Source organism: Nyctibius grandis, chromosome 19 (genome assembly GCF_013368605.1).
Source record: "Nyctibius grandis isolate bNycGra1 chromosome 19, bNycGra1.pri, whole genome shotgun sequence".
NCBI lineage: Eukaryota > Metazoa > Chordata > Aves > Nyctibiiformes > Nyctibiidae > Nyctibius > Nyctibius grandis.
Window position 1 is genome coordinate 8,206,569 of NC_090676.1, and position 22,438 is coordinate 8,229,006.

The 22,438-nt window shown below is 43.1% G+C and overlaps 2 protein-coding genes across 9 annotated transcripts in view; one reads left to right on the forward strand and one right to left on the reverse strand.

Annotated features, from left to right (window-relative positions):
- Nucleotides 1–9,765: 9,765 nt before the first annotated feature.
- Nucleotides 9,766–22,438, forward strand: part of ADNP (activity dependent neuroprotector homeobox) — a 31,765-nt gene continuing 19,092 nt past the window's right edge. For 2 of the 7 annotated variants that reach the window (XM_068416046.1, XM_068416047.1), the window contains exons 1-3: nucleotides 9,766–10,118; nucleotides 15,269–15,391; nucleotides 20,341–20,499. Coding sequence is in view for 4 of the 7 variants with exons in the window: in XM_068416047.1 (XP_068272148.1) it covers nucleotides 20,463–20,499 (37 nt within the window). In the remaining 3 variants the exon portion in view is untranslated. Of the gene's footprint in view, nucleotides 10,119–15,268; nucleotides 15,392–20,340; nucleotides 20,500–21,864; nucleotides 21,911–22,438 lie in introns of all 7 variants that reach the window. The other 5 variants (XM_068416043.1, XM_068416044.1, XM_068416045.1 and 2 more) reach the window with 5 other exon arrangements.
- The window catches only part of BCAS4 (breast carcinoma amplified sequence 4), a 66,059-nt gene continuing 60,731 nt past the window's right edge, over nucleotides 17,111–22,438 (reverse strand). Inside the window, exons 6-7 of one of the 2 annotated variants that reach the window (XM_068416051.1) lie at nucleotides 18,338–18,541; nucleotides 17,111–17,269 (exon numbers count right to left, since the gene is read on the reverse strand). In XM_068416051.1, coding sequence (XP_068272152.1) covers nucleotides 17,258–17,269; nucleotides 18,338–18,541 — 216 coding nt within the window. In that variant the 3' untranslated portion in view covers nucleotides 17,111–17,257. Of the gene's footprint in view, nucleotides 17,270–18,337; nucleotides 18,542–22,438 lie in introns of those variants that run through there. The other variant, XM_068416053.1, reaches the window with a different exon arrangement.

The window sequence follows — 22,438 nt, forward strand, 5'->3', positions numbered from 1 at the left end:
ATTATGAAAATTACCTGGTAAATTTCCTTTATTTATTTATTTATGAGATTGTGTTTGGAGGAAGGTGCTTTTATGTATAAATTAGGATCATAATACATGGCATATTTTGTGTGCTCCAGTTTGTGCAAGTTTGAAACGTGACTTGGGCTGTACTGAGTTTTTAGATAAATAGATAATATTTCTTATTATGCTTAAAGGTAATGATACTTAAGTTATCAAGAAAGAAGTGCTGTAAAGAAATAAAACCAAGTGCTTCATGGCATCAGGAGACAAGTAGACACTCTACAATACTTCTTGAAACAAGGAAAGGTCGCAAGAGTGAAACTAATTTCCATAGCCTGCACCAAGCTACTTGCAGAACGCACTACTGAAAGGAACTAGTACACGGGTCCAGTGGAAAGAAGCAGAATTAAGAACATAGAGGCTTTCCCTAAGTTAGTGGAATATATATACACGCACACACACACGTATATATTTCACAATATATACCATGAAAATCATCTGGGTTTTTTTCTAGCAAAAAGACTGTGCATTTCTTCAAAAAACAGGGGACTGGGCTGCAGGTAACTCCGTGAATGTTGAACGCACTTTCAAAAGTTGCCTTACAGTAAGTTTTAAAAGCCTGAACTTCAGAAGAGGTAGCTGTTGTTTGTGCCTTTGACCCTCCTTGCACTTGTAGAGAGGAGAGTCATGAAACAGTATGCTGTTAATGTTGAGTTAGAAAAAAAAACAAAAAAAAAGCCAACAGAATCTTTGCCTGGCACTGGCCTAAATAACCTCTCCCTTCATCCTTTCCCACATTTCAGCCTGCAGTATTTTCTTTCCAATGAGTTCCTCCAGTGAGGTGACTAAAACCATCTGGTTCTAAAGTATTCCCTGTCTTTGAGCACTTAGATCTGGCACTATAGAACCTCACCAGTACTTGAACAATGTTCTGTACATAGGAAAACATTGCGAAAACAAGCTCTAAGACTGCATTCTATTGCTGACCTTTTCTCTTGCATGCACTGCTGTGAGAGTTCATGAAAAATAAATATCGTAGTACTGTAACCAGTGTTCAGAGCTCTAATAGAGGTCCTTCTTTAATAAAGCTAGTATCTTTTTAGCAAATAATGGGATGAAATAGCCATCACTTAGTGCTACTTAAACTTTTAACAGAAACTCTTTGAGTTATTTGAATTTGTTCTCAGCTTCTTTCAATCAAGCCTCTTTGTATTTTCAGACCACCTATGTAAATTCTCAACACCAACCAAAAATTTTAAAAGAATATGTACTGTAGGGGAAGAATGGCTTACAACATAAGGAAGTTGTTCAGGAATGGCCATACTATCTCTTCCAGTGCTTGACAATTGATGCAGAATGAAAGCAAGTAAGAAACACGGCGAGTATCATCTTTGCCAAAATACACCAACAGTCGGCAACAAAGGGTCTTTTGGAGCCAGAAGTCAAGAGGGCCTAGACCTTTTAATGCTTCCTTGTGCTTTCTAAGGAGGGCCTAGACCTTTTAATGCTTCCTTGTGCTTTCTAAGGATTTGATTGCTTTGTGAATCCATTTAAAGTTTTGGCTTCTAAAGCATCCTATAGTAATGAGTTCAACAATTTTAATACATGTATTTTGTGAGGTATGTTCTTTTGTTTGCTTTAAGCTTACTGCTTAATAAGTTCATCAGATGTTCTCAATAAGTAGATTGAGACCAGCCCTGCAGAGAAGGACTTGGAGATATTGGTGGATGAAAAGCTTGACATGAGCCGGCAATGTGCACTCACAGCCCAGAAAGCCAACCTTATCCTGGGCTGCATCAAAAGAAGCATGGCCAGCAGGTCGAGGGAGGTTATTCTCCCCCTCTGCTCCACTCTGGTGAGACCCCACCTGGAGTACTCCATCCAGCTCTGGGGCCCTCAACATAAGAAAGATATGTACCTGTTGGAGCGAGTCCAGAGGAGGGCCACAAAGATGATCAGAGGGCTGGAGCACCTCTCCTATGAAGACAGACTCAAGAGGGTTGGGCTTGTTCAGCTTGGGGAAGAGAAGGCTCTGGGGAGGCCTTATAGCAGCCTTCCAGTACCTGAAGGGGGCCTACAGGAAAGATGGGAAGGGACTTTTCATCAGGGAGTGTAGTGACAGGACGAGGGCTAATGGTTTTAAACTGAAAGAGGGGAGATTTAGATTAGATATTAGGAAAAAATTCTTTACTGTGAGGGTGGTGAGACACTGGCACAGGTTACCCAGAGAAGTTGTGGATGTCGCCTTCCTGGAAGTGTTCAAGGCCAGGTTGGATGAGGCTTTGAGCAGCGTGGTCTAGAGGAAAGGTGTCCCTGCCCATGGCAGGGGTGTTAGAACCAGAAGATCTTTAAGGTCCCTTCCAACCCAAACCATTCTAAGATTTTAGTATTCTGTGTTCCCTATTTCTTGTTTCCCATTTGCCTTTTCCTGTTATTTTACAGACCCTGCTTATCCCCTCATCACACTCAGTCTTGTCTTTTTAATTTCCTCAGACAAGAAGCCACACCACACATTGCTATTCTCAAAATGTTAGTAGCAGACTATAGTAGAACAACAGTTCTACTATAATCTTTAGAGATTAGGTGCCTAAAACTCCATACAATGTCTTAAATATTCATGTACTAGGGATTTATATAGTGGCATTTTTGTTTTCAGTTCCTTTCATAATACCATTGCAATACTCTACGTTCCTTGTTTTGGCCACCACAAAACACTGACTTGACATTTACAGAGAATTTTTCATTTTATGTCCCTGGTTTTACAGTTCCACATAAATCAGCTTTTCTTAATTACATCCATATTAATTTCCTACGAAGGCACAAATACCCTGCTAATGTACTTTCTCTATTATACTTTCTTAGGAATCTGTGTCTGCAAGCACTCAATCATTTGGCAAGAACAGGAGCTGTAATTCCTTCCTGGCTTAAATCAGTATATATCATGGGTACATTTGTTTGGGCATGTTTAATGAAGAGGGGGAAGAAGGTAACTCACATTTTGCACCAGTAACAGTCACTTCCCCCTGAACAGTGAACTGATTGCCGCCACTGGCAGACAGGCAAGGCTCTGGGAAGATCCCTTATTCTGTTATTGTGGGCTAGAGATTCAATGTCATGTATGAAAACTTACACAGCAGGCTCACTTGTTCAAACCCATTAGAACAGCCAAAGCACGTGCTAAAGTGCAAGCATGCAGTCCCAACAGGCTTGGAGTTAAAGAATGGTTGTGGAGTTTTGTATGGCACATCATTAGGATTATCCTTCACCTAAGTTTGGTGCTTGCGCCCTGGTTGGAGCGTACTTCTGAATGCACATCCCCAGTCAGAGCTCTGTTGAGTGACTTGAGCAGCCCTGTATTAGCGTGAAAAGACAATCTGGAGCCCCTGCTGTGAGCTGAAATACATTAACTGGGGGCTGCTACAATTGGTACTGCCTCTTGTCCAAGGACTTAGCACCTGATCAACCATACTACATGGCAGCTGGACTGTGAGCAGCCGTGGTCTCCTCATGCCCCTAACACCCTCAGTAGCCCTGCCTCTGGAATATGCAATACAGGTTCATACCCTGAGGTATGGATTTTGTCACCCTTAGTCATATGCAGACTTAGGTATGTCATTGACAAGGTCAAACAGTTTAATCCCCCCGACCTAGATCGTTATGGTTCTAAAGCTGGGACAACCACTTCAGACAACCAAGGCCTGGTTAACGTATCCAACTGTGAAACCAGTATCAAAATGAGATCCCTAGCTTATCTGTTTTGGGTCTTGTGGGTGAGGATTTGTCTCATCTGAGGTTGGAGGGAGTCGCCTTCAATTTTGGTTTGGGTTTTTTTTACATCTGAAGCTTTAATCTGAGCCTGCAATAAAGATATACCTAGTTGCCAATACAAGCATTACAATAAAACATATTTTCCAGTGGACTGTGTAGAAAGCCAACTGCAAGTTTGCACAACCTGCTGCATATCAACAGTAAAAAATAATGTTGACTAATAAATAATATTTATTTAACGGTCTATCAAGATTCCAAGTATAAGCATGGATTGAAATCTTGGCACAAATGAATTAAATGACAGATTGCCTACTGAGTTCAATACATTGATGACTTCAGCAACAGCTTTTCAATAGTTAGCATTCCAGAGTTCTAGGCAAATTTTAACATTAGGATCAGTATGAACAGGGTATCCACAGACGAGAGGATTGCTTATTAAACTTCGTAATTGTTTGATGACACATTACCTCCAAGGTGCCATGCTATAGAAGACATGAATAAAGAAGCTAATCACAGAACTTCTGTAAAGCACAGAAACTTTTTGAGCTCATTTCCTCCTCAGTTCCTGCCACATCTTACCTTTTTTCTTCAAGCATGGTGGCCATTTATAACTTCTCATAGATTGTGATTGTTATTGTTCAGGGGAAAATACATTGGGACTGGAGAGAAGGAAACTGAATTGCAACTTCTAATCCAAAATTAGATCTGAAAACTCAGCCCTCGAGAGAGGGATTTCAGCAAAGCAGCAGGGGGTAAAGATAATAAAATGGAAGATTATCCCTACAAGGTTAGTTGCACTGACTGTTCAACAGACATTGGTACAATGATGCATCATAATAAAAAAAAAAAACCACAAACCCAACCTTGTGTTTGGCTCACAAACTTCTTTCCTGTTTAGACTTTTTGCAAACATGTCACAGTGCTAGGAGGTGAACCCAGACAAAACCACGGTTGAGAACTTCATGTTTCCTGGGAAGCTAAGGATGGTTATCTAGCTCCTAAAATGCTGTGCTCTCAGGAAGGGGAAGATCTGAGCACTAAATGATACTTCTATGAAACTTCTACTTTTGTTCCAGAACAGGAAAGACCTTGACTGAGCTCCTACAGTCACTGTTTGAGAATGCTTTGGGGTCTTCTGTCCCACTACTTCTGTGCAGCTACTGGGGGGATACCCAGGAAGAAAATAACCAGATTTACTTACTATATGGTGAATTTCAAGTCATGACTGCAACGTGTTGAAGAGGTCTCATTTCTGGTCCAGTTTTCCATTCTGCTTGTTCTTGCAAAGGCGGCATATGGCAGTACTTTTGATGGGTGGATCCTGTCAAAATAATTACGTTACTTATTGTACAATGCAGGGGAGGTAAAAAAGACAAGCTGCTTGAAAATGATAGATTATTGAAATATTGAAGTTAGATTATTTTTTAATTTTAATCATCTTTCATTAAGTAAATCCTATCTGAATGCAGTGTTTCTGGAAGTGTTGACAACATGTGACATCAATCCTATATCCACAGAAAGAATGTAGTTTGTCATGGCAGTAGAGCACCACCTCTAAAGGACGTGATACTTGACTGCCCAGCTTCCAAGTGTGCTTATGACAGATACATTTCTTACTGCTCTGACTAAGGGATCAACCTTTCCTTTTAAGTTATCCCAACCAACTAAGCAAACCTATCTTAAGCAGCTCTAATCACAGCCCTGCTCAATATGAATATCTTCTTAAAAACCAAGGAGGAGAGTAGTCTGGGTCAAGGGATAGTTTTCCCTCCTTTCATCTTGATACCAACTAAATTTGGTTCCTTCCTAGTGACTTTTCCCAAAGTCATCTTCATGGAAGAAGGTTAGAGAATGCTGACAGATGATGTGTCCAAACAGCATAGGAGCTAGATGGCTTAATGTATCTTAAAGATCATTGTGAGACCAGTGATCTTAATGCTGCTGAGGATTAACTTACATGTATTTATTACACAATTAATGATGTTAGGTGCTTAAAGCCGTTGATAGTTGTCTTAATTATTTTGCATTTAAATAAAAACCAAACATAGTACTGCTGCTAAACTAGTACAGTTATGAATGCGGGCACAATTTTGACCTGAATCAGTAGCACAACACATGTTCAATTATACCTATTCAACCTGGCAATGCTAATTGTCTCCCCTCTGGTGTTAAGTGTTGAGTCTCTTACAATGCTATTATTTTACTGATTTTTCTAGTGGCCATAGTCTATTGTGAGAAACAATACCCACTTCTGTAATATAAAAAGTATATTAAGAATATTATCAACTTTTGTTTCATTTTGTTCACCTCACTTTGTACACACAGGAGAAAAATAGGCTCAAGACTCTTTTTCTCCTTCTTCCCCACTGCTTGAATTTTTACTTTTAAAATCAATTGTTTCATACAAACTTCGTATTATTTTCATCTTTCTTTTCTAACTCACTGTTGACAACTGTCATGCTGTGCAAACCATCACGAAAACTCTCACTGAACTAAATGGGAGCAAGATCTTGTCCACCATTTGAGGGCTGCTTTCTACATATACCATCTCATCCTTCCCCCCGATTTTTTCAGCCCTGTCATTGCAGACTTTACCCTAAAGCAGGCAACAGCTCACATTTGCTCCAACTGCTGCTGCTACATTACCTTTCCCTCCTGTTGTTCTCTCCTTTGCCTTAAAAAGCTTTGCCTGCCTCACCCATCTTGTGCACTGAGTGGGTATTTCTGCCTTCTGATGTTCTTCTTTCTATCCATATCTAATTTAATTCCCTCTCTCACCAAATTCCAGTTTCTGAACTCTTCACAAATTGTTTTCCATACTCTTTTTGGCCCTAATTCTGGACTGGGTACCACCATCATGGCTGGAAATGCTGTTTCCAGGTGGAAATTCCTTGATATTGTTGATATTGAGGAAGTGGTTAGAGGACTCTCTGTCTTCAGCTGTCCTGGCTGCCAGCCTAGCCTGGAGGCTTCTTCTGTTAAGCATCAAGAAACTACAGCAAGATTCAAAATTGCTCTGACACTTACAATCGTACCCAGAATTCAGAACATGCAAAGGTGTCCAAAAGCCTATTCAGTTCTCCTGCTTTCATTCCAACTATTCCTGCTTGTGCTATTGTAACCTTTGCACATACCTTCATGTTGTGTTAATTCCCTTAAATATCTATCAAATATATTTTCTATTTCCAATTGCATTATCATATTCCATTAAATTCAGTTCCTCTAATCTGCAGACACGTCTTACTATGCTTTCTCAAATTCAGCCCTTAGATTAGAAGGTCTATGGGTCAGGGGTTTGTTTTCCTGGTGCTGTTGTATTTTTACACATTTTTTTCTGTTGCTGTTGTACTTTCTTAGACATTTATTTTCTGTGTGTAATAAATCCATGCTAGAGCCATGAAGTATGGCAGTGACAGAGACAGTGAGTTCAATGGGACAATCTTCTCCAACCTTGCTCATCTTCCAGGCATAATAACCACATGACCCAAGAATGTCTTGCAGACTCAAGCCTCAAGCAGTGCTTGCTAACTTCCATTCCTGTTTTCTGTTACTACAATTCATTTTCACATTTAAGTGTTCTTCTGTGCAACCAAAAGCATCAGATGGACGTACAACTCGCAGTAGGCAAGGCAACTGCAGTAGCTACCATTCTTCACTCCAAACCTTTTACATTGTTCATCATCATGCTTTGTGAAAGAAGGAAAGTTTGTGTAGCAATATTTGTGTATTAAATGTGCTGCAAACATTTCTCCTTTTCTTCTAAAACTTTAATTAATTTTAAGAAGAAAACAGAAGTCTGACCAGTAAGAGACAAGTTAGGTAAGTAAAAGTGTGTTATAATGCACCACTAATAAGTGATGGCTAAAAAGTGCTCAGTAGTAAAGCATAAACAACAAAGTCTTGAAATAGGAAGGTCCTGAAGTTTGTTTGGGCTTGTGTGTTGTAGTCAATAGCAATCAAACTGGCTTAAGGGGCCGTGAAGTTAGCTGATAGCTTCTGAATATGGTACTGACTTAACAACACTTCAGAAATGTTTTCCAACATATGTTTTTAATTGTGCCATTGCCACGGAAGGCAAACTGAAGTTAGTATAGAAAAAACAAACCGGCTTCCTTTGTCTTCCTTAGTTGAGACATATTTCACATACGTTTATCGCAGAGGAACTTTTAAGCACCTCCATTCTAGAAACCCTTTTAACGCTGAAGCACAAGCTTTGTTTTTGCAGGTAAGTTTTGTGTATTTCCATTCCGTTGTAAAAGACTCTTTCTGTGCCTTACTGATTCTTATGACCACTAATGTGAAGATACCATGAAAGTACCTGGTGAAATAAAGGTGTGATCTGCAGACAGTGACAAATAGCCTACTTCTAAATTCTGCCGAACTAGAAAGTCTTAAAGCAAGCTATCAAGTACAATAAAATGTCACTAAATTCTTCATAAAGGCTATTTACGTGAATTGTGATGAACACACTGGTGTATACATTTTCAGGATATCAGTCACTTGAAAATGTAGGAGATCCTTGAGTTTTATGAAGCCTAAGTAATTTATTACAACTTTTCTATGCTTTTATACTTCAGGCAATGATTCAAAAGCACAGACGTTTCTTTCTAGTATTGTAAGGCTTAACTATAATACGTGTCACTCTGAACCAGAAAGGTTTTGAATGCTGAGGATGGAAGGCATTACGCTTTACTTCATCCTTCAAGTGTTTGTGTATTTTTGAAGTAACAAAAGCCATCATTCCCTTCCACTTGTAGATTTTTTTTCCACTGTGCTATAGAATCGGGCCTCGTTTGTTGAAGAAATCTTAAGCATGTTTGCCTTGACCTAGAAGGACAAATGGCATGTGGGGTCCTGTCATGATCCAGATGTTACCCCTCTCAAATGACACTTGGGAAGCTGATGGTCTACCGCATGTATGTGTGTGAACACGTATGCACAAAGCTCACCAGAAACATGACACGCATCCACCTTTGGATGATTGCTTGTCTTCGGTAAATTAAGCCATACTATCATAAATTTAGCTTTGAGAGTGCAGCAGCGTGTAAATCAGACACGGCCTCTGTCACCTCACCAAACCTCCTGATCAATCCCGATCGTTTATGAACGGTTCTGCAGAGTGTGACCCCAGCGAGGCGCTCGCTGGAAGCCGCCCTCCCTTCGCCTGAGCCCGGCCTGCGCCTTACCCCGGCTCCGGGGCCCACCGGTCCTGGCCGTGCCGCAGGGCGCTGCGATGGCTCTGGAAGGGCCCGCGCGGGCCCGGGGGGGCCGCTCGCCCGCAGCCTGGGACGGGCCGCCTCGAGGCCCCGGCCCCACATGAGGCGGCTGCTGTCCATGGTGTGCGGCGAGGCGCGTGAGGGGCTCCGCGCGCGGCCGGGCGGGGCGCGGTCCCCGGGGGCCGCCGCGCGCGGGGTGGCCCCGCCCCGGCCCGGGGGCGGGCTGCGGCCCGGCGGCGCGCGGAGTCGGGCGGGCTCGCCCTGAGGCGCCGCCGCTCGGCGCGGCACGAGACCGTGTGCTCACGGCCGCGCGGTCACGTGCGCGCACCGCGGTCACGTGGGCGGGTTTCTCGCCAGCAGCGTGCCCCCGCCCCGGCGGCGGAGGCCCCTCAGGACAGGATGTAGTCCCGGCTGGGGGCGGCGGAGGGATAACCGCGCGGCGTCAGCTGCCTCTCCGGCCCCAGCCGCAGGGCGCGGCGCCTCCTAGCGGGGCCGGGGTAGATCCCGCCGCCAGCGGCAGCTCCCTCCATTTCTCTCGCGAGAGCCCCCCCGTCTCCCGCTCAGCGGAGTTATGTAACCCGCCTGCCCGCCGCCGGCGGGGCGCGGCCCGCGGGGTGGGATGGGGGCCTGGCCACCGGGAATCCACCGGGGCTCGGGCCCCCTCCCCCCCGGGGCGCGGCCCCCTCCCCTCCCGCCGGACAATGAGTCCCGTATGCTAATGAGAGTCTCGCGTCACTTCCGCTCTTTCTCGGCCGCCATCTTGGCCTGGGCAGGTTCTGGGCAGGAGGGACCCGGCTGTATTGTCTGCAGGGCGCCCAGGGAGCCCACCCCCCCCCCTCCCCACCCCCCCGCCCCGGAGCCCCACACCCCCCGCCCCGGGGACCGAGCCCAGTGAAGCCGCCGCCCCCGGGACCCGCTCAACCATAGGCTACCCCCCGCACACTCGCCCCCCCCCCCCCCTCCCCGCCATCCAGCCCCCTTTGTCTCCCCCGCGCCGCCGCCGCCGGCTCCGCTCCGCCCGCCCGCCCAGGGACCCGGGCGGCGCCAGGGAGGCAGCTCCGCGCACCCCCACCCCCAGCCAGAGGTGCCGGGGGAGCGCCCGCCCTCGCTGCTGAGGAGAGCCCCAGTCAGGTAGGTGTGTGCGTGAGTCCGCGGTCCGACCCGGGCGGGGGCAGCCCCCGCCCACCCCCTCTCTCCTTCCCTCCCTCCGCCCGGCGGTGCCGCGGGCCCCGGCAGCCCCGGTCTCTCACCCCGGCGGCGGGGCGGGAGTCCCGCGCCCACCCCCAGCGGCAGGAGCCCCGCGCCGAGCCCGCCGCCCTGCCCGCTGCAGCCGGTGGGCTGCGGAGTTGGCCGGCGGGCCCCCTCCCCCGGCCGCACACATGTTGAAGAGACTTCGCCGCCTTAACGGAGGCCGGTTCTGCTCCGGCCGGCTGCGGGGACCGCTATGCTGCCGGCTTCCCTCCCTTCTGCCCGGGGCCCGCGCGGCGGATGCAGTCCCAGCCTCCTCCCTTCCCCCTCCCGGGAGGGGGGACCACACACGGATGTGTCCCGAGAGCGGCTGCGATGGCGAGGGCTGCCTTGGCGGTAAGGCGAAGTGAACGGGATGCTGAGTGGGTGAATGGGTCCAGCATCCCGGCGCTGCCGGCAGCCGGGCGCGGGTCCCCGCCGGCGGAGTTGGTGCTGGAGCGAGGTGGGGGAGCAGCGCTGGCTGCCGGGCGATGAATGGGGAGCAGCCGCCCCCCGGCAGCCGACGTGTCCCTGCCCGCGGGAAAAGGCGCGATCCGCGGCTGGGTCCTGAGCCCAGCACCCGCTGCGGGATGGAGCAACGTTGACTCACCCGTCCCTCCTTTCCCTACCCTGGGCTATGGTTACCGACACCGTGTCTTAGACAAAGGCGGGGGAAATCAAGCCCTAAAGCCTCGCTCCGCTGCCGGGAGCTGCACCCCCCTTGTCACGCACCCCCTTCACTTGGCGGCTGCAGCCCGGGGCGGGTGCAGCGAGATTTACAAAACAAATACCACGGCGTACGCGATGCTGGTGGTGCCCCTTTACACCCCCCGTTAAATCGGTATTGTTGCTCCCGGTTTACCGCTGGAAGAAAAATACCAGCCCCCACCCAAAATGCACCGCAGCCCCGTCGGCGGCGCGGAGCCGAGTGCGGGAGGGAGGCAGTAGGGGGCGCCCTCCCCGCGCCGGGCAGGGCTGCGGCGGGGTGGGGGGGGGAGCGGCGGCGCGGCCGCAAAGCAGCGGCTGCGGCCCCGCCACCGGGAACCCCCCCGCTGCCGGGCGGGACGGGCCCCGGCGTGCTCCTGGCGCCGTACCTGCCGTCCCGGGCCGAGCTCGGCTGCCGGCCGGGGGCCGCTGGCGGAGCGGTGGGCGGGCGGTGCTGGGTTGGCAGGGGAGAGGGGAGCGGTGGGAGCCGGCGGGAGGGGGAGAGGGGTCGGAGGGTTCGGGGCGGGTTTGCGGGGCTCTGCGGAGGATGTTAGCGGTTGTAGCACAACTTGCTTGTGGCTTGTGGTGCCGTTTGCTGTATAAACTTGCGTGGCTCTTTGCACGCGTTGTGGCCGCATGGCCGCGGCGGTGGGACCCCGGCGCGGGGCGTGGGGGAGGCACCGGGTGCTTTGTCTGGGGCCGGAGCAGAGGCCGGGTAACCGGGCGCTTTGACGTTTTGATATTCTTTGTTTATGGGATGTATTTAAGCCATTTGGCAGGTGTGAAAGAGGTTTTCATTCCTTTGAGAGAAATTCCCTTTTTTTAAGGTTGCATTCACTAGCTGTGTTTCTGTCTATTTTTACTACTATTTTCTATTTCTGTTTGGGGGTTCAAGGTGTGACATAATGGAGACACCTGATTCCTACCTGTCAGGGTAGCGTGGACCAACCTTAGCAGGCTCCTGTGAGCACAGCCTGGATGTGCTGCAAGGCCACCAGCGTTGCTTCCTCTTGCAGGGTCTCAGCTACTTGGAAAAACTTTCACTTGGGGACTCTGGTAACTGTAATAATTACAAGTTGCCATCCTTCTAGGTGAGAAAGATGGATCATCCTGTTTAAAAAACAGAAAAGCTTTTTTGTTTGCTTTTAATAACAAACCAAACCAAAGCTTGGTTCCTTTTCAGATATGCATTTGCAGATGTTGGGTGGCAGTTTGATATCAGCACATCAGCATCTACCATGATATGTGGTGAAATCTTAAAACATTATACAGAGACCACGCAAGAGAAACATACTATTGTTAATAAAATTGCACCTGAGGCTGATGGTTGTAACATGATTGTTAGCTTTCCTGAAGATTATTACAGCAAATACTTAAATAAACTTCAGTCAAAATAGAGGTGTTGTTTTTGACACACAATGGATAACTTGTTCTCCTCCAAAAGTAATACTAAGCGAAATGTTTTTGTACTATTTTTTTAATAGGAAGCTGCCCCTTAATAAAATTAATATTATTTCTTAATTAACTGTTAAAAATTACTTTTTGGTATCTAATAGAAATGAGATGCTTCCAGTGTTTGGGGACAACTCTGAGATCATTGCAAACTGATCTATTTTTAGTGCCCCGTTATTAAAAAAAAAAGTTTGTTTTTTTTTTTTTAACTTGAAGTGATGGTCCATCAGATGGGTTTATAGAAAGCATCTCTAGGTTACTACCATTTATGCTTGCAAGTATGTTGTGTGGAACTACTAGAGCTTAAAAGTCATTAAGAGCTTGTAAGATCCCTTGTGTTAAGTTTTAGGAGGGAGGTGTTGTTTGGATATGCAGGGGATGGGGAAGAGGGAAGGTGGCTGCCTTTGCCTGTAGGTAGGACAGAGAAGTGGTGAACAGTGTCTGCTGCTCAGAGTGCTTAGGAGTGAAAAACCTTCACAGGAGAGGAACTTCTTGACTGTTTTGGAAAGTTCGTGTCCTGCAGTGTTAAGCATCAGCTGCACAAACAAAACATCTAGCAAGACTGTGTGTGCTCTTCAGGATAAGATGAATAACAATTTTTTTTTCCTGTATACGTAGGATAGAAGTTACCAGTTGTCAGAAGATGCCCATTAGCATTTTCAGAATTGGTATGTGTCACTTACAGTGGTACATTACAACACCATTTTAATTAAGCTTTAATAGTATAAAGTATCATTGTTAGGTACTTACCACAGTGAACTCTACAGTTAGTGAATTTGCTATTAAATTCTAGATGAATGCACGTACAAATTCTCTGTGGAAGGTAAGGTGTGCTTCTGACACACTGTGGAGTGAATTAACAGATGATTATTCCCAACCCAGCTTTACCACTCCCATAATAATAGTAAATATTGAAAATAAATATTAAAATTTAAAGGAGCATTCCTGGAATACGTAGCCATTATCAGAATCTTATCAGTAGTCAAAAGTCATATAGTCCAAATGTGTATTTAATAACTTTTTATTAAGATGGCAGCTGATTTGATTGAAGTAAAGAAATTGGAACAAAGGATTTTGTGGGAGCAAAGACAGTGGCCATGGGTTAACGTATTTATTTTAAGGTGGCCGCAAATCAGATCTAGCGACTGGATAGGAAATTCATTGGGGTGGGTGTTTTTTGTTTATTTTTCCCAGAAAGGGGAAGTTCTCTTTACTCCACTACTTGAAGTCGATTTCAAGAGACACAAGATTTTATACATCGGGAATGAACAGAACAGTATCAGAGGTGATGCGGATCATAGTCTAAGGTCTGTAGGACATGGGTGCCAGGAGGGAGGCAGTACATAGCTGTAGGGCTGCAATTAATCAGCTGATAAGTGTGGTCCATACGTGTCATTTGATCTGCTTTATCTGCATGGGCAAAGATGGGGTAATTTTTAAATTATTAGTTCATCTGAGTTTGTATATTAATAATGTAATGTTTGTTGGGATTTTTTTTTTAAGATGCATGTAACATGCTTGTTTACAAAAGAAAACAGCTCACTAGGTTGGCCTGTATCTAAACAAGCACTACAGTATTTTTGATTATATTAAATTAAAATCTGCTCTATGCTTAGATATTTTTTACATATGTTATGTTTTTTATTAACATAATTGTAAGAGTGTAATTGTTAATGTGGAGGTAGTCTTGCTCATATAAATAAATATGTTGATACAAGTTTGTTTCCTAATAATAGTATAAGCAATGGAGATGAGCGTAAAAGGCTCTGGGTTAAGGATAATGTAATGTAAATGTCTGGTGGAAGAAAAATAACTCTGATTATGTTAATTTAGTTTTTAAAAAGTCCTGTACCTTCTGAGTATGTAGAAGGTTTGTTTTGACTCACCTGGCACGTTTTGGGAAGAATGCCCTTGCTTTCCTAGTCAGGATGGCCAAATTGACCTGTTCATTTTGAGCTTTCAGGAAGTACTTAGATCTGGTATAGAAACTGAATACATGTTCCAGATTTGAATAAAGACATTTTTAGGGAGGGTGTAACTAATTTATCTCCCTGAGGGCCGTAGGCCTCAAGGTAAAACCCACATTGTTCCGAGCTTCACTATAGCTAGCTGATGTTGAAAGGCAAACATGAGGCTTGAATTTAGTCTCACTCCTATTTCACATTAGTGCTTTTGAATGCGTATGACGGTTGATGGTTTTGAATAAGAATGGAATAAATACCATTTTTTCTGCAGTGAGTCACTTTCAGTTACCACCATTTATATTCTTACTTTTTTTCTTAAGGTGGCAGTAAAGATGATTTGGATGAAATCTGATACTGGCTGTTGGGTCCTAAACCTGTGTCATTGACTCTGTGAACACATCACATCTGCAGATTCTTGACTCTCCAGATCATGTGGCAAAATGTTTCATTTCAAATCTACTTCTCAAGTAGTATCTAAAACAATTCACAAGAAATGGAAGTGAAGTAACTGTGTAAACAGCCTGTCCACTGAAGTAATACTCTTCAGCTCCTCCAGTCATTTAAATGTAGGAAAGGGCATGCTCTCAAGCCTGGCTGCACTGTTTGATGTTTCTTCCCTACCCCCAGCTCCACTTCTCTCTTTCAGGCCTCAGCCTTCAGGCATTCTTTCTTTCACCCCTTTTTACCTCTTCTGAGTATTGATTTCTGATGCGACTCTGGATCTGATAGTTCTTAGCTTGTGCAGCAGCTGGGCCAAAGAAGTTGTTAGTAATGCAGATTCATAGCAGCAACAGTAAGGGGGCAAAATGTCTCTTGAAATCTAATAGGCAAAATAATTGTCTTAAAAATGCTTTTTTTTCTGCTAAAAAGTCAAACTTAAGTTTGTGATCTTTTTTGTTTTGTTTCCCTATTCCTGCTGCTGCTGTTATGAAGCCTTTTGAATATCGAAGGTTCCTGGGTCAGACCGAAGACAGCAGTAGCTGAGGTGGATTAACGCTGGAATGTAGTCAGGGACTGGAACACTTGGGAGCTATGCTTAGACAGAAAGGGAAAGAGGTAAGAAATGTGAAGTGGTAAGACTGATTTTAAGCTCTTGTTTACAGACTTTACCCAATCATGTAATGCCAGCATTTGTGCATAGCGTGTGTGAAGTGGTAAGGCAAAGGAAAAACAATTAGCATCAGCCTACTTCGCTGACTATTTTTACACTTTAAATACTCAGATGCCAGCCAGTTGGCGAGATCCCGTCAATATCTAATATATCTACTATCTGAGAAAGCATGCATTGGCAGGGTTTTGGATGAGCTTGTAAAAGTATTTGTATGCTCTCTTTTGTTTCGTTGATTTGTTCTGCCACTTATACCAGCATGCAAGCAATGCATTTTACTAGTTAGGACACACTAAGGGATACAGTTTCACTGTTGGTTTAAATCTCTCTGTGCTGCCACTGGAAGGGGTGGTATGAGCCGTGCTTCCTGCCACTTTACTTGGACCAGTCTTAGTGCTTCTGTTTGGGTGAGTAAAGGAACTGCTCTGCCTGAAAACCACTCCTTTTCAGTTGGATCAGGTCTCTGCTCTGGCTGTTGACACAGTGATGTCAGGAAAACATGACACAAGGACAACAGACTACCGTTTTCACTTGCAGTCTAATCCGATTGCAGTTTCACAGTCAGTGTAATCCAATGATAAATTATGTGTATATTGATTACGTGCTTTGTTCTTGCACATTTTACAGATGCTTCTGTGCTGCTTTGTTTAATTATCCGGTAGTTTTTGTGAGTTTTGGATTGAAAATTTCAAGATGATTCTTGATGTAATTTAAATGGTAACTGCTAATTCATGAAACATGCTTATATTTCCAAAATAATTTTTATTCTGGGTTTGTTCATGCCTAGCTACAATCTAGATGAGGATTATTTTGGAATTGTAGAGCATATTCATGCAGCGTTTTTTCCTGATCACTGAAGTGTGGATATCATGGTGTAAGCAAATAATATCCTTTGTGCTTCAATGATCTTCAGTCTCGATTTCAAATTTCAGCAAGATGTGCAGGTTTTATTACATTTAAAACTGAAATCTTGAAGAAATAGCCCTAAACAAGTGAGACTGTCATATTGAGTATGTATATTACATATTGATTCCACTGCATGTATATGGATGCATATAAACGTTTATCTTTTGAGATCTTGAACAGTCATAAAAGATATTAAGATGGCAGTAGGTGTGTAAGCCTATTTCTTGAGCTGCTAGTGCCTCTAATTTAAAATTTCCTATACACTGAAGTATAGCATGCCCTAGAGAATGGATACAATTTAAAACTGCTTTTCAGAATACAGTAGAGATTGCCAGAATTGCTGTGGTTTTTATCATGTGTGTTCAAAAGATACTTCTTTAGGAAAATGTTCAAATTGAGCTAGCAGCATTCTTTAACATACTTCAGCCTGTCTCATCAAAATAAGAAAACCCAACACAAATTCCCAGCAGTGTCAGGTAGCAGATTATTCATCAAGAGTGGAAATAAGGAGTTGTGGTGCCCAGGGCAATCGAAATTTGGCCATTTTGTGTTTTATATTGGGGCATAGAAATTACACAGTGTACAGAACTTTCACTACTAAACAAAAGTTGATAAGGAAATAGTTAATTCCCTTTCAGTTTTGCAGTTAGTGTACACACCCACCAGATGGAGCTTCTGGCACCAGTGGAAAATTCCAGAAATCGAGCAAGAATGAGAAGTGTGTGACTTAGAAGATCAGATCCCTGGCTGCTGGACTGCAGAAGATTTTTTTTTTCACCTTTAAATAAAAAATGAATGGAGGGTAACACATCATCCTTACTGATTCCTTTCACTAGAACTGTCTTCCATGGAAGTTTTTTCTCCAATGGGAAGCTGGAGTTCTTAGTGCAAGAGTCACCAAGCTGAACCTAGACAGTAAGCTCCAAAAAAGAGATATAAAACAGAGTTTCATAAGCCCTTGCTGAAAACTGCATATAACCACTGAAACAGCATGTTAAGGTTTTTAGCCTAAGACTTTCCTCCAAAGGATTTTAAGTGGGTTTTTTTTTTAGTACCACATTTTAGATGGACTTCTCTCCTGAAGGAATATTTACATAGGATGTCCAGAGAAGTGCTGTGAAATGGTCCTTTTTGTTTGACAGACAACTTGAAATTTTTTTTGAAGGTAGCTGATTTAATCTCCAAAGTGATTTTAAAATATTTTTTAATTCTTTCTTTTGACAAAGGGACTTAAGAAATAGACCATTTGACCGTGAGCGGTGGTTGGGGTGGTTCTGTGCGCACAGTGCTGAAAAAATTTTACAATGCTTTGACCAGATAGCAAAATAAATTTGTCGATTTCCTTCAGTTCCAATAATCTTAGTTTCAAAACAACATGTCAGGTTTTTCCAGAGGGTTTGATTTGGGTTTTCTGTTCACTTTATATCTTTCTAATGTGCCTAGTCCTGTTTTGGATACAGACACAAGTGAAAGGGCTTGGGGGGCTTGCGCTTGCTGATGTGCTAGCTTAAAGTTGAGTTTACGTGCTGGGTCTAATGTGGCAGCTGTACACACAGCATTGTCTAGTTGGAGTTGAGAGGTGTTGGTTAGAAGTTAGCTGGAGACCATCATGTTACATGGGCAGAAGCTTGGTGTTGCTGATGGTTGAGCTGATAAGGCTGAGGAGGTGCGCTCTGTTTGAAATGTTGCTATGAGAATAGAGCACACGCTGTTACAAAACAGCCCCGGTCCTAGGATTATAGCGGACTTGAAAAATGAGCCCTTAGTTGTCTGGCATTTCAGATGTGCTGTTAAACTGCAAATCTCATTACCTTCACAGGAGATGTGGGTGCACAGCCCTCTGAAAACTAGGCCAGCAATGCTTAAATAAGGAGGAAAGAGTCCAACAGAAGAAAGTGAAAATGCTTAATGTAAGCGAGTGATAGATGTGTTGGGAGTAGACTGTTCACCCAGTGCAGGGAGGGGAGATATTTAATTGCAACTCTTACCTTTTCAGGGAAGTTTGCAGTAGTTTTCAGTTCTTCCAGCATCTCTGTTCTCCCTGATGGTTCTGCTTCTGGTATTTTTGAACTGCTCACTCTTCCCTGAGATACCTTTCTGCTTCCTGACTTCCTTCCTTGCTCAGCTGTCCTGGAATTGTCAGGTCCCAGAGTCCCAGCCTCCACCTTGCTGCAGGGACAGGCCATCGTTGTCTTCACGTGAATATAAAATATTAGACATATCATAGTATACAGCATCATGTAACCTGCATACGTGAGGAAGCTGCTTTTCTATTGCTGTGGGAACTGTAGGTTAATTTTCTTGCATATTTTTCCTGTATTTTAAGAGATTTCACTCGGTGTTACACTTCTTTGCAAATCCGTTTCTGACTGGCATTTTAGAGCATGCTATTAAATGCAGTTAGCTGGGCAAATAGTTAAAAGTAGACGTTATTTTAAATGCGGTTGGAATAGGGAGATAAAAAGCACAGTATCAAGAAACGAACAGCCTTGTTTCATTTTGTCTAGGAATATACAGCTGCTCTGAGCTCTGATATGTGCTAGTATGTTATACGTAAAACAAAACTTATTCAACTTAAAATACTAGCAAAAAAAAGGCTAAAACAAAAGAATTTTGGATTATATAAAGTCAGAAAAATGCCAGATGCTTGGTGATTCTTGTCAGCAACACAGAGCAGGGAAATGATGCTCAGACTTCGGGAGGCCCAGTATGGGATGAAGTACTTCCCTGTGCTCAGTATTTGTATCTTGAGTGGTACAGTCACTGATCTGCTCTCAAGGCTGATCAGTCCTCATCCAGCAGTGTGCTTTCTGCAATGAGGATTCAGTGGGAGAGAGGTAATTTGGGCTTGATAGAGATACAGGGGCACAAATTCTGCGTTGTAGGTAGAGAATAATCCAGTAGGAAACAAAATAGCCCATCATCCTTACCTGTTTGAAGATATGGCTAGTGGTCTTGTTAAGGCAGATGTGATACTCAGTTTTGCCTCAATGTGAAGTATTTTAAGAATTTTGTCTTTTTAAATTTGTTAGAACATTTTAGTATCTTCTGTTGAAACCATACTTGCTGAAGAAAACCAATCTGTACTTTAAGCTGTGGATGTTCTGTCTGAATAATCAACAGAGATTAAACTCCTAACAATTTTAAACAGAAAAAAACCCTTACTACTTGGAAAAGTAATTATAAATAACTCAACAAATTTTGCTTTTATAAACTTTAGATTTGGTTGTTCCAGACTTCATGATACTAATGTTATGTCTTGTGTTTTCAGTCTGTACAAGACTGAGTTTCTGTTCATAGGTGATGGGAGTTGAAGAGCTATCAGTCTTCCTACAGAAATGTAATCATTTACATGCCATTACCCAAACCAGTTTACTTCACATTTTCCTACTAGCAGCATTGTAACTGAAAATGTTAATCTGAATACTTCCCAAATGAATGTATGTCCCTAGGGTTGTTGCTGACATCCATGTCACCTGTTTGATCCCCCATAGTCTTGTTATTTAAGGTGGGACTGTGTTTCTATGGGAACCTTCTAGGAAAAATTACCTGTGCAAACAAGTGCTGTTGGTACTAAGTATACCTCATCTCTACAGGATGCAGCTATGCTGCTGATACTGATAGCTCAGATGAGGTGTAAACTGAGGTCCTAACCACTTCAGTCAAAAGGTTATATGAAGTGTGAATAGGAGTCTCTGTATCCTGATGGATTTCTGAATTGGGTAACTTAATTGAAACCTGAGCACCAAAATATTCCTCCAGTAGCATCACCCAGTGGAATCTGTTGTTTAAGCCACAAACCTGCTAAAACTTCCTGCAGCACTGTTAACTTGCTGGAGTGCACTCTACAGTAGCTTCGTGTCAGTAAAGGTACAGTAAATGTGGTTTATAATTAGCTTTGGAGTCCTTCACAATGAAACGTACATTATAAATGTAAGATTGCCCTTACTACGTTTCTTATCTCTTGTCTTTAACGCTTTGTTTTGTACAGCAGGATATGATCCTTCTTCTATGTCCGGGCTTTGGCCTCACACAGTAGGTGTAATATAATCGCTGAGGTGGGCGTTGTGGAAGGAGAATTATTTTTGGAGGCTCTTGCATGAAACTTGTCCAATGAGTCTGAGACGCCCAAGCACCATTAATTTTGGAGGTAAATGCCTCATAATATGTACTGAATAGATTGGGAAGAGTTAAGATTTTCATTTGGCGAAGTACGGGAAAAAGTTGAAAGGACAGTTCTGACTGTTTACTTCTGGCGTTTGGACATTTTGAACTTAAAGGAACACCAGCTTGGAACTCTAGAAAAATTGGGGGTGTGGGGAGCTTTGAGCTCAGGCAGTCTGGCAGCTTCACTGCATATTAATTGGTTTCCTAGTTTAAATATTCTCTCCCTCTTTTGGTCTGTTAAAACCAAGAGAGGCAAAAACGAAAGATGATTTTGGCTACAAGAGAAATGACCAAGCTGCCTGAAGTACTCTCTCATGCTGAAATAAACTGGGGAAAAACCTGTGACTTGTGATATGGAAGTTCAAAGATATATAATTTAAGTTGGATGTCCCTTTAAGTTATTCCTTAGAGTCTGACATTACTTATTTGAATCTCAATTAAAATGTTTAATCTTGGAAATTCAACTGAAATGTTTTTTATTAAGATATTTTCTATCATTTGTCTGTAAATTGGTCTGTCAAAGTGGGCTGGGATATGTATAAAGAGAGGGGAGGGAGGAACACTGTAGTTAAAAACAATGAAAGGATAAAGCCAAAGTTGGGGGAGGGAACAAACAACAAAACAAAACAAACAAAAAAAACCAAATGAAAGAAAATATAACCATTAGTCCCAGAAGAGTTTTTTTTAAAATGACAGATTTTCAGTGTCAGTACTTGCCTTGGGCAGGGGGCAGTAGGGGAGAATCATGTGCATGAAATATGATTTACTTTAACATGGTATTGTTACTGGAATAGAATCAGGTTACTGATAAAATTATAAAGATAATAATGTATGTTTTAAAAGTTATTAAGTTTGCTCTAGTAAACAACAGTAATGTAGTACTGGCATACAGCCGATAGAGAAATGAAAACTATTTTAAAGATTTACAGTGTCTGGGTTGCACTGATGATGTTGATCCTGGATTCTCATTGCTTTCTGATTTTAATGATAACTGTTATTGAGAGATATTTAATACTTAAAAACAGGCTGTCTAGTAGAGAGCTATCCTACACGTTTTAATGAAGTAATTTTTAGCATAATCTGAATTTTATGCACTAACTTGTTACCAAACTGCATGCATTTTTAAAATTATGCTGTTTCACTCTGCTGCAGCCCTTCCCTTTTATTATTGTTATGGATGTTAAGAAATTTGGGGTTGAATTGTTGGAATGAAAACCATGGGATCATGATACATACCTAACAAAGGCAATGGACTAGAGTAGTGGGTTTAAGTGTGTGTGGGGGTATATTTTGTAGGGAAAAGGAACAGCTTTTAGAATAAGGGTTTGAAACATTGCTTTTTCTGTAGGAAAAAGATGGAGTATTGCATGCTGGGAACAAGTGCTTTCCATAAGGTAGCTAAATTTTAAAAGTACATTTGTTTCATTTTGTTTTAGGCTTTGCTTAAGTATTCTAATCTAGTAATTTTGTCCTTTCTGCAGTTCTCATTTTGATTAGATCTCTGCAAAACTCTCTTGTAAACAAAAATTCAAAAACATACAAAAAAAAAAAAAACCCACCAAACCTGGGCCACAACTGCAGTTTGACATTCTGAAACGTTCCTCCATGTGTACAGAAGAGTGTTTAAAGGATATTAGTAATAGTAGAAATGCTTTCTGTGGTCTGCTTTGTTTTCCATTTTTTCAAAATTGCAGATATTAACTCCAGTAAATTTAAAGATGTGAATGTGTTGGGTGACTACAGAGAAATGACCAAAAGTAAAACGATTTGTTAAAAGGTAGTCTTCACTGACACCTCTTCAAAAACAAAACCAAACCAACCCAAAACAACAAAACCAAAAAGCTCCACTCATCAGGAATGCTATCCACAGAAACTCTGAGTAAATAGTCATATTCTTTTTTTCCTTTGTTCTTGTGAATAGC